Source organism: Lissotriton helveticus, chromosome 5_1 (assembly GCF_964261635.1).
Source record: "Lissotriton helveticus chromosome 5_1, aLisHel1.1, whole genome shotgun sequence".
Lineage (NCBI taxonomy): Eukaryota > Metazoa > Chordata > Amphibia > Caudata > Salamandridae > Lissotriton > Lissotriton helveticus.
Window position 1 is genome coordinate 922,522,062 of NC_136065.1, and position 12,428 is coordinate 922,534,489.

General features: G+C 49.5%; 1 protein-coding gene across 3 annotated transcripts in view; it reads right to left on the reverse strand.

The window, feature by feature from the left end:
• PLCE1 (phospholipase C epsilon 1) overlaps positions 1-12,428 on the reverse strand; it is a 1,554,148-nt gene that overhangs the window by 75,500 nt on the left and 1,466,220 nt on the right. For all 3 annotated transcript variants that reach the window (XM_078643386.1, XM_078643388.1, XM_078643387.1), the window contains one exon: positions 11,635-11,853. In XM_078643386.1, coding sequence (XP_078499512.1) covers positions 11,635-11,853 — 219 coding nt within the window. The remainder of the gene's footprint in view (positions 1-11,634; positions 11,854-12,428) is intronic.

Below are 12,428 nucleotides of genomic sequence, written 5' to 3' on the forward strand. Positions count from 1 at the left end.
GGTGACGACTTCCGGAGCGCTCGTGGCGGCTCCGCGACCGTTCTCTCGACCGCTCCCTCGACCTCCGGCCGGACCGGGACCGCTCTCGACGCGGGGCAGACATCCGGAACTCGAGCAGCTTGCGGGACCGCTCCCGCCTAGCCTTGCTCGTCAAGGCCCGGCAGTCGACGCAGGACTCGACGTCGTGGTCCGCGCCCAGGCACCGGAGGCAGAGTCGATGGTGGTCGGTGACCGACATCAGGCGGTCGCACCCGTCACAGTTTTTAAACCCGGGCATCCTACCGGCACCAAAAAAGTTAGAAGTTATAAAAAAACTAGGTCAAAAGACCGGAGTACTGCTCTTCGGATCTGCGCTAACTGGCGCGGAAAAAAGAAGAACTGACGTCAGCGCGCGGAGGCAGCGTCTATATACTCCAGCGACGTCATCACGGCGCATGACGCCGACGACGCGGAGCCGCAGGGGACGCCTGCAGACGACGCCTACCGACGCGCAGGGGTACTGCTACGCAAAAGTTTCCGGATCCAGACTGACGCCTGGGGATATTCTAAGGTAAGGAATCTAATACTAACCTGTTTCTTTCAGATTTCCACTTGTGGAGAAAAAACATCCCAGAGTGAAAAACCCACCTGTTCGACGAGATGGTACGCCAATGGAAGAGGTGATGGCGGATCCTTCCACCCACTGGCGTTTGATGGGCCTGAAAGGTGGGACTGGGAGGGTTTGGAGGCTGCTACAGAGAGGTTGGTGGTGGACTGGCCCGCCCACTGGCCCCCAGAACCACGCTGGTGGTTCCCACGTCCCCGGTCGCACTGAGGTTGAACAGCTTGCGCTGGCCTGTGGCTCTGAAAGGAACGTGTTGGGGCACCAGACGTGGCCACGAAAGCGGCACTAGGCAGACCATGCAGGGTGCGTGGTGGAGAGGCCCAAGGACTTGGCCGTAGCCCGAGAGTCCTTGATGCGCTCTAGTGCACGGTCTGCCTTGTCACCGAACAGGCGACGGCCATCAAAGGGCGTGTCCATCAAAGTGTTCTGGACATCCCCAGAAAAGCCAGTCGTTCTCAACCAGGCATGATGGCGATGCGCCACCAACATTGAAGTGGTCCTACCTAGTGAGTCGGCAGTGTCCAGTCCACAGTGGCTGGTAAACTTTGCTGCATTTCTCCCCTCGGCAATAGCACAGGAGAGTACGGCCAGGGCCTTCTCCGGACACGGAGGCAGCAATTGCGCCACCGTATTCCACACGGAGTGGGAATAACAACCCAACAGGCATGCAGTGTTTACCGACCGCAGCACTAAGCTGGAGGAAGAAAACAACTTCTTCCCAAGCTGATCCACCTTCTTGGATTCCCTGTCCGGTGTTGCGTTAGGGAATGCGCTTTAGGACACTGAAGCTTGGACCACCAAGCTCTCGGGGAAGCAATGTTGGGAGAGGAAAGTGGGGTCGCCGGGGGTGGCGTCTGGCAACCATCCTATCCACAGGAGCCCCTGTGGTGGGCCTGGAGCAGGTGCCCAAAAAGATGTCCGTGAGGGCTTCATTAAACAGCAGCAGGGGCTCTGAAGAGCTCGCTGCCGGCTGAAGCACCTCTGTCAGGAGGTTAGTTCTGACTGCCACAGTAGGTAGCTCGAGGTGTAGGGCCTTGGCTGCCCTACGCAACACCACTGCATAAGACGCTCCCTCTTCCATAGCCACGGTAGGAGGAGAAAACATGCCAAGGCCTGGGGAAGTGTCCAGACCACTGGCATCCCCTAGGTCCTCTCTCCAGTCCTGGTCGTACTCCAGCTGGGCAGTTACAGGGTGATCAGACCCCCCAGTCTTCCTCACCCTCCTCTGGCTGCCAAACTGGCTGAAAATGGCTAGGGTGGAATGCAGGCAGAAAAGTACCCATCGGCGCCAGATCCGGCGTCGGTCTGGCTCCGTATCCACATTGGGGTGGAAGCTGAGGTCGACGCCGGTTGGAGGTCCAGCCGGCGCTGGCTGTGGACGTGGTGCCGGTGATACCAGCGCCGGTGGAGGTGTAATGAGGTTGACCGGTGCCGATCCGGATCCAGACCTGGCTCCAAGGAGGGCCTGCGGTGCCGAGGTCGGAGTCACAGGCGTCGAAGGGCTAGGGCCCCCAGCCGAGTCTGCGGGGCCTGAAGGCGCACCAGCGGAATGGGGCTGCCCAAAGATGGCATGCATAGCTTCGTAGAACTGACGAAGCTGGGAAGAGGTTGCTCCCGGTCCTGGGAAGGGAGGGACGGCCGAAGTCGACCCTGAAGGCTCCGCACGCAGAGCCGCGGGAGGGGCACCACCCGCACACTTCGTCGCGCCGGCCGACGGAAATTCGAACAGCGACGATGCTTCTTCGACGACTTCTTTTGCTTCCACTTACCTGACCCCGAGTGCGAAGACTTAGACGAGGAGTGATGATGGCTCTGCGATCGTCCCACGACCTCCCACGCGACTGGGACCTCGAATGACGTGGAGCTGACTGCCGGGCCTTGAGTAGCTTCCGGGACTGCTCTCGCAAAGACTTCAGGCCCATGGTTCGGCAGTCAGAGCACGACTTGGGGTCATGGTCGTGCTCCAGGCAGTAGAGGCACATGCGGTGGGATCAGTCAACGACATCAGCCAGGTACAGGAACCGCACGTCTGGAAGCCGGTCATCCATCGTGCACCAGGAGTCGATGTTAGACTCAAAAACGAAGTCGACCAAAGTCGCAAAAAAGTCAGTCAAAACGTGACTGGGGGTACTACTCTCTCCGGATCTGTGCTTGCTGGCGTGGAAAAAGAAAGAACTGACATCAGTGCGCGAGGGCGTCATCTAAGTAGCTACTGTGACGTCATCCCGGCGACCACGACGCCAACGACGAATGTGGAGCCGACCAACGTCACCTTTCGACAAGCAGGGGTACTACGGACGAAACAATTTCCGGATCCAGTCTGATGTCTGGGGGTAATTCTAAGGTAAGGAATGTATAACTAACAGTTTCTTTCAGATAGATCTAACTAAGGTTCTCCCTACTGCTGAAAGAGCCCTTGTGCCACCTCTGAATGGAGACACCACTCGTGATCTGGAAAGGCCTCAAAGGCTGAGCTTGTCCGCCCTGGCGTTCAGAAAAATTGCCAAGTGTTGAATTACCAGGGCTATGCGCTGCTGGTCTAGCTATGTCCAGAGATGCAAGGCCTCTTGGCAATCGGTCCATTATTCCACCCGCCCTGCTTGTTGCAGTACCAGATGGCAGTAGTGTTGTCTGTGAACACTTTCACTAACCTCCTCTTAACATAGGGAAGAAATGCTTTTAATGCTAGTCGGGTCACCAGGGGTTCCAGCAAGTTGATATGGAGCCATAATTCCGCTGGATACCAGATTCCTCTAATGTCCACTTCCCTCAGATGGCTGCTCCATCCCAGGAGTGATGCATCTGTCACTACCGTCAGGTCTGGGTGTAGAAGGAATAGAAGTCTGCCTTTGACGCAACTGCGATCCATAAGCCACCACTGCAGGTCTTTTGCAGTTCCCTCTTGACCAAGACAAAGTTGGAGAGATTACCCTGATGCTGCAACCACTGGAACTTCAGGTCCCACTGCAGAGCCCACATATGCCATCTGGCATGATTTACCAACAGGATACAGGAGGCCATGAGGCTCAGCAGCCTCAGTCATTCTCACCAAAATCCAGGATAGAGGCTGAAACATCGAAATCATAACTTGAATATCCTGAACTCGCTGCTCGGGAGGATAAGCCCGAAACTGCACTGTGCCCAGAAAGGCTCAGATGAAAGGGAGTGTCTGAGAAGGAGTTAGGTGTGACTCTGGTACATTTCTAGTGAACCCCCGAAAATGCAGGAGGTCCGCCGTAGTCTGGGGCCATACTGAAACCCCTAACCTTAGAAGATGAACTGTGACCACCGCCATCACCTTGGTGAACACGAGGGTCGCTAATAAGGCCAAAGGGTAGCAGAGTGAACTGAAATTGCGCGTGGCCTATCTTAAACCGCATGTACCGCATATGGACAGGCAGGATGGTGAAGTGAAAATCTGCATCCTGCAAGTCCAATGCTACCAGCCAGTATCCTTGGTCTAGGTCAGGCAAGACCTGAACCAAAGTGAGCAGCTTTAATCATGGACCCGGCAAACCCCAATTGTCTCTGGTCAATCTCCTGAACAGATAAAACAGACGCTATCGAAGAAGGATGAAATACCTCATCTCTGGAGCCAACTTATTCTGAAATGTAAGCATACATGGCATCCTTATCTTTGGTAGAGATATGCTTATTGATGCAGTGGACAAAGGTACATGTCCAAAAACAATTAAAGAGCAAAGTGTCTTCAGCGTAGCTGCTGAAGGGTGCATTATGCCAACCCAGCCTGAACCAACTAAGCCAGCAAGATTCAAATACTGCTGAAAGAACAGGTTACTTATTTGGTAGACTATATCTAGCTGCAGACGCCTTATCTTTGAATTTCCCCAGGCATCAGACTGGATCCTGTGTGCCGATAGGTGACGTCAGTCGGCTCCGTACGGCGTCATCCATGCCAGAAGTGAAGTTCGCATCACCTATAAATGAACCACCTCAGTGCACTGACATTAGTTACATTTCATGACTTTCCACGACAGAAGCATAGACCTATGAAGAGTACTGACACTGGTGTGTCCAAACTAAGGTCCTAAACGGGATCAGCCCCGAACCTAGAGATCTGTCCACAGAGTGGGAATGATGGGTGGGTCGGTAAGGAATCTGCAGCCAGGCATAGGCTCTACCAGATAAGGTGTTATTGAAGGTAATTAACTTGTTCATCTGCTAGAGACTTTTAGCTGCAGATTCCTTACCTTTGACTAGACATCGAAAGCAATACTAACCCTGATGGTAGGTCTGCGGACAAATTTAAACTAGGAAGTCAAGCAGAACCGAACGGCGAAATGTCTGCCCCTGCTGACCTTACTGTCCAGGCAGTAATGCTTGGTAAACCTTTGCAGGTAAGCCCACGATGCTGCCTGGCAGATGTCCAGACTGGGACTCCACATGCTAACGCAGCAGTCGCAGCTTTGGCTCTGAGCCTGTAAGCCTTTAGGAGGCTGCTTCTTGGCCAGTGCGTAACAGATCTTGATGCAGAAGACGGCCCATCAAGAAAAGGTCAGTTTCTGCACCCCCCCACAACCTTTCTTCGCAACATACCCCACAACGAGTTGGTTGTCCACCCGGAAGTCTCGTCTGCAGTCAAGGTAGAACAACAATGCTCTTTTTGGGTCCAGACATTGAAGTTGCTCCTCTGCCTTAGAGGGATGTGGAGGAGTGTAGAAGGTGGGTAAGGTGACAGATTGGTCCACATGAAATGCCACTACCACTTTTGGCAGGATAAAGGCCATAGTGAGAAGCACCAGTTTGTCCGAATAAACTGAGAAGAATGGAGGCTTAGAAGATAAAGCCTGCAGTTCACTTACTCATCGGGCTGATGTAATCGCCGCAAGAAAGGCAGTTTTGATGGTGAGAAGCCTGAGGGGACAGCTGTGCAAAGGCTCGAAAGGAGAGCACATCAAGAACGTGTGATCAAGTTAAGGGAAAGAGGGGCAAAAACTGAATCAATTTCTTTGGATGGACACCATGCCACACATTTTTTCCAACAGCAGACATATACCGTCTTGGCAGAGAGATCCCTGGCTGCAAGAATAATTAAAGACTTTGGGAGGAAGGTTGAAAGATGTCAACTGCCGCCTCTCAATCCCCACACAAGAAGGCAGAGAGTGGAAAGGTTCGGGTGGAAGACCCTCCCCTGCTGCTGAGACAGAAGAACCTCCCGAAGGGGCAGCCTAATCAGAGGATTGACACTGATGTTCAGAAGCTCGGGATATCAGACTCTATGTGCCCAGTCCGGAGCCACAAGGATGAGTTGGGCCCGGTCGTTCATGATCTTCTTGAGAACTCTGAGCAGGAGTGGTATCGGTGGAAATGCAAACAGAAGGCCTGAAGTCCACTCGAAATGAAAAGTGTCTCAGAGCGAGAGCCAGAGTGGAAACTCCAGCACGCAAAACTGCTGATGTGGAGTTCGGATTCGGCTGTCCCATCCCAGGAGTGACATATCTGCCACTACAGTGAGATCTGGTTGGGGAAGGGAGAGGGGTCTGCCTCTGACCCAATCGCGGTTCGTCAGCCACCACTGTCTTCCTTTGCACTTCTATTCAAGATCTGGACCATGTTGTAGGGATTTCTTCCTCTGATGCTGCTCCAACTGGAACTTCAGGTTCCACTACAGAGCCCGCATATGCCATCTAGCATGTATCACCAACAGAATGCAGGAGGCTATGAGGCACAGCAGCATCAGAGTCAGTCTCACCAAAACTAAGGATAGAGGCTGAATATCCTGGACTTCCCCCTCAGGAGGATACGCCCGAAACTCAACTGTGTCCAGGACAGCTCCAATGAAAGGGAGCTTATCAGTGGTGACTTCGGCATGTTGATAATGAACCCCATCAAATGCAGGAGTTTTGCCGTAGTCTGGAGGTGGGAGACAACAGTGTGGGGCGAGCCCGCCTTAAGCAGCCAGTCGTAGAGATAGAGGGAAGACTGGCACCCTGACCTGTGCAGATGAGCTGCAACTACCACCATCACCTTGGTGAACACCTGAGGGACACTGGAAAGGCCAAAAGGGAGCATAGTGAACTGAAAATGCTTGTGGCCTACCTTAAACTGCAGGTAGCGCCAATGGGCCACTATCGACGAAATCGCTCTACCAGCAAGCCATTTGTGTCCAGCCCACAGCATATAGTGAAATTCACTGCGTCTCTACCGTCTGACTGCTTGGGGGATAATGGCCTGGAACTCCTTTGGGACTGTGGCAGCCCTTGCGCAACCATTCCCCGCAGAGTAGTGGCCCAATAAGCATGTGGTGTCCACTGACTGCAATGCACTGCTGGCGGAAGAAAACAATTTCATTCCCAAGCTGTCCAGCCTCTTCGATTCCCTCTCTGGGGGAGGGGATCGGAAATGTCCCAAGGGAAGTGGAGGCTTAAACCACCAAGCTCTCTGGGGTAGGATGAGGAACTTTAGATCCCCTGGGGCGGGGCAGTGGTGGTGGGCAAACGTCCTATTCACAGGAGAACCTGAGCTGGGTTTAGAGCAGGTCCCCAGTTGAACGGCAGTAGGGGTTCAGAGGAGGAGACTCCCGGTTGCAGCACCGCCGCCAAGATGTTGATCTTGACTGACACCGAGGGTAGCTGAAGGTCGAGGATTTCAGCCACCCTCCGCACCACCATGCGTATGTAGCTCCCTCCTCCAAAGCCACAGATGGGGGCGAAAGCCTGCTGGTATTTGGAGACGTATCTAGTATGCTAGCATGATCAAGTTCCTCACACCAGTATATATCCTGATCATAAGGATGGATCTCTATTCCATTCCTCCCGAGGTCTGGCCCCGTGGAACAGAGCTCAGGCTCTGTCCTAGGACACAGGGTCATGCCTGCACCGGTCGACGTAGTTCCAACTGTGTCAGATTTGGTAATCACAATGGAGCTGGCGCCGTCAGTGGGTGCCGTCAGCATTGGGGCTGTACAAAAGGGGGTGGTGATGGACGGAGCATCTGAACCAATCAAACACTCACACCCAGTCAACAGATCTGGGTTTAATCCATCACCGTTCTTTAGCCCACTCTGCCACCCCAGTCCAGACATGGCCATATGCAAATCAGTCTGACCCTGTGCCTTATGGGAACAGTCCAGCCCGAACTGCCAAGCCATTCCTTCCCTGGACCAGAAACAAGCTTCCTAGGACCGGTTTCAGGCATTTCAGCCGTCTTCAGCCAGGCTTGCTTGAATCCAGTGGCAAAGTGACCAAGGGACTCACGTCTGAGCATACCCTGCCAATTTATGGCAAACAAAGCGGTACAAAAGGGGCTGGCGCCTGGGAAGTTCGGAGTGGCACGACCAGCACCAGTCCGGATCCATTATCGGATCCATAGGGGACCATCAGAGCCGGAGCTGCCAGCACAGAACCAGATGGGGTCGCATCCAACCCCGTGAGGCCTGAAGTTGTGCCAGAGGGGTCAGGCCGCTCAAATATGAGAAGCATGGCTTCATAAAACTCTTTAATTTGAGTGAGTGGGGGTGGGGGGCCGCTCTAGCTCCAGAATAACTGCGGAGGCATGGAGTCGGCCAAGGCGATTTCGCGTGGGATGAAGAGGACTTCAGACTCCTTGAACGGTCCCGGGACCTTCCTCTCAATCGAGACTTCTGCGGAGTTGCCTGCCGGACTGCTAACAGCTTAAAAGCCTTCGGCGCCATGATCCGGCAATCAGAGCAAAACTTGGGAGTTGTTTTCCTCTCCAGACACCACAAACAAACGAAGTGTGGGTCAGTCACCGACATGGCACGGCCACAGGGTTTTGAAACCTGTTTTCCTCTATGACATCCTCTACACACCAGGAGGAAAAAACCTCTAAAAACTTCGACAAAAAGTCTTAAAAATTCTATCAAAAATGGACAAAGGGGCAGCTCTTCTCTCGGATCGTCACTGGCTGGTGCAGAATAAAAAGAACTAACATCAAAGTGCAGAGGTGGGACCTATATACGTGACGCAGATGTCACTTGCGGCGCAGATGCCACCGTGCGGAACCGACTGATGCCACCTACCAGCACGCATGGGTACTGCGCCCAAAAAAATCTTCCAGATCCATTCTGATGCCCGGGGAAATTCAAAGGTAAGAAATCTGCGGCTAGAAGTCTCCATTTGATAAGATATATCCACCTAAGACAGAAACCAAATTAATTAGGGCCTATTTGGCTTTCAGACAGTGGGCTCCGCCCATCCCCCCACTCATCCAAACACACCATCTACAGATTAACCAACCATTTTGCACTAGCTTCAGACGGTGTGTGGCTTGTTGGTTCCACTATCCAGTACGTCTTTGTTGAAGATTTAATGCTAAAAAATATGAGCACACAAGGCATCATTTGTTTTTCTCTTGTGAAACAGACTGACATTTTGCAGCTCTTTCTGCATTCTGTCAGTTTAAGACTTAAAACTGTGTTTCAATTCTCTAGTTATTTTGTCATGTAACCCTGCCCGAGGCCTTTTGCCACTCAATCCCAACCACCTTAGCAACACCTAAGCAGGCACTCACTTAGTGGCCATTTGCACACCCAATTCTATTTAGACTTTCCTCCAAGGGCATCCACGACTGAGAGGTTAAGTGAGTCTTCCCTGTTTGGGCCTATTACGAACAAACAGAACCTTGGGCACAATTCATGCCTTATTGACCCAACCTTCATAGAACTATACCCATGCCCCTCCCTCTAATGTACTTAAATGCATTCCTTCCACAATAATGTCCTATCACTTGGCTCTTTAATGTCATCCACAACAATCGCTTGTTCCTCGGTGGTCCCAAAGGACCCATGTATGTGTGGTGCCTGATACCATAGCTTCTTCTTTTGCACTCCTGGCTGGACACCGCAGGGCACATTGCATAGCTAGTTTCATAAAGCCCATACCCAAGGACTGCCCCGCTCCTGGGCGGACCCCTCAGACCATAGCAAATCTGTGTAAAGTGTTCAGAGCCATGTGCTGCTCCTCTACTGCTCCTCTGTGAATTCTTTGTACCATTTATGAGAGATGGCTGTGTAATAGCTACTCCTTTGCTGCTCCTGGAGAATCTCCTCGAAGCTTAGGCTACAGCAAATTATATAATGAGCATTACTATGGGTTGCTTTTTGCTGCCCCTGGGTGGACGTCTCAAAGCAATTACAGTGGCCAAATATGAAGGTCTCACCTATGATAATGCTGACAATGATAAAGTCAGCTGAAAGTGCTAGATTTATCAATCCTGAATGCAAAGTTTGTTAAACATTAATGGCCAAGAGATGCAAATTCTGTGTCTCTTTTTATACTATAATCTCCTAAATAGCCTTGTATTTGTTTGCAAAAAGAATGATAAGGCCCTTTCAGTGCTTCAGATGAAGTAAGTTCAAGCTCAGCATTAATTGAACCACAGTCCGCTCTAGCTCGAAAAGTCACTGTTGCGGGCTTGTGGGTCATTAATAAACATGTACCTTGTTTTCAATACTTAATAAATTGTGCAAGAAAGTAACTGTGTGTGCTTAACTATCACCAAGAACGGATTTTGCTTAAAGAACAATGAATACCTTAAAAATGTAAAATCACATCCATTAAGAAGTATGTATGACTTATCAAGCTTCATTCCAATGACTGGCAAACTCATTTAAATGACAGAAATACCTGAGAGACAATGGCGATGTAAAAATGATTACACACATTGTTAACACCTTAAAATAACATACACAGCCTGTTGCCCAGGGTTTTAATGATACGAATTACATAAATGTGAGTCTAGAAAGAGAGAGAGAAGCATTAAATGGCTCGTGTATAGAAACTGGCAGAAGGGGTTAGATGCTACTGGAACATTTTACCCAATGACAGCAGAATGTTTTAAATTAAACAAAGAAAAATAATGATAGAATGATTTTATTTACCGAAGGAAAGGGTCTGTCTAGTCCAGTTATAAATCTCCCACTGCTTGACCTTTGCGGAACGACCAACATTCCTAAACCTGAACAACATTCTCTTTAAAATGAAATGCCTTTTAAATTCTCACATACAGCCTGGTAGAACTGCCCAATAAAATCATGTATAACATTATGTGAACCAGGTCCCAGAACAGCCATTGTTTTCAGATAATCAGTCGATATTAATGAAGTAGCTAGATCTAGATCATTTGAATCTCAAATACAAAATGTTATGGGAAATGAGTGTGAGATTTCAAAACAGGTGTCTGGCATCATGTGACTGTGTGCATAGTCATCTTGACATTTTAACCCTGCATCAACATTTTAATCCTAGGGGATGATTTACCGGACACTCGCCAGACGACAAGTGTGAAATTCAACCAGGGTGAGATTTGTGAAGTAGTACAGTGAACAACTGAGGAAAGGTCACCAATGCATCACAGCTTCTAGTGAGCATTGAAAGTCTTACAGAGGCTCAAAACGAGACAGGTTTGACAGCAAGGTAACAGATGATTGCCTACATGCAAGCAGCACAGCATATCACATAGGTCCTAGAAGCATGAAATATGTAACCGTTATCAGGTGAGAAAATGCCAAAATACCACTTCGCCTAAGGTGCCACAAAGCCTTGTATCAGACCAGCATAAACATTTTTATCAAGTGTATTAAAATTAAATATAATCAGTTTTTAAATCTCAAAATAGGCCTCTTTCCAATGCTGTCAACGTCCAATCTCACCTATCCAATAATCAGTCCTAAACCTCTTAGTTCGTTTCTAATTTCTTAGAACTAAAGTTTCCAAAAACAAGAGCCTTTTTTAATTCACAGTATGGTGATTAAGGAACTAGGACATTTCAACAGATCAGCTGTTTAAAATAAGGATCTGATCCTTTTTCTTGAGTGTCAAACCTTTAGTCAGGTGTATCCCTGGTTTAACACCATCCCACACCAGACTAAGGGTTCCAGAAAATACAGTGTAACTACGTAGGAATGTAAGAAGTCTAAAAATGACTAGGGAACATTCCTTGAGTACTCTATATTGCACTCAATGATTCCTCCACATTTTCAAGGCATACTACACAGGGTGAACAAAGCTTCAACATGTAATTTAAAAAAGTAGCCCCAAAGATATTACCTGAACTTGATCCTTTAGTCTGAGAATAAATCGACCAACTCCCTTCCACCTAGTCTGAGCTTGAAAAACACACTCATTATCGGACAGAATGCGCTGAGACGTCTTAGGGGTTGAAGATTTCTTATTGGGAGGCTCTTTGGACACCTCTTCCAAAAGGATGTAGTCAGTTGGGTTGGGATTGCTGAGAATGCTGTAGGAATACTTAGCTTTGCTGAGAGCCTGTAACACAATTGCAATTATAATTAAAATTATCTCCAATATCTACTTTTTATAGTGAGTACATGTTCAGTTCTGTGAATAATTAAAAAGGTTCTGGTGCATTTTTGAAAGAATATTTATGAGCACATGGCTGATACTGAACAAACTACATAGGCATCCTGGTTTAACTTTGGATGGAGCTGTACTGTGAGAGAGAGGAGAGACAACGTGGATCCTTAAAAAGGAAATGTAATGCAATTTTAGATGAGACATGGAGAAGGAGGACGTGGTGGAAGAAAGGAGTACAGGGTAAAATATCACTTCAACTTCCAAAGATAGCATATTTAGATAGTGTTAATCAAACAAGTACATCGAGAATCACAATGATATTAAAGAACAAGTTACTTACCTTCTGTAACGCATTATATGGTACCGACAATATCTAGCTGTACATTCCCCAGCTTTGAATACCCCAGGAGTCAGGCTGGATATGGATACTTTTGCTTGAGCAGTACCCCTGGCACGCGCCTGGGTGTCTCCATTCGGCTCTGCATGACAGCGTTATCTTCTGTTATGAAGTTGTGGTCACCCAGGTA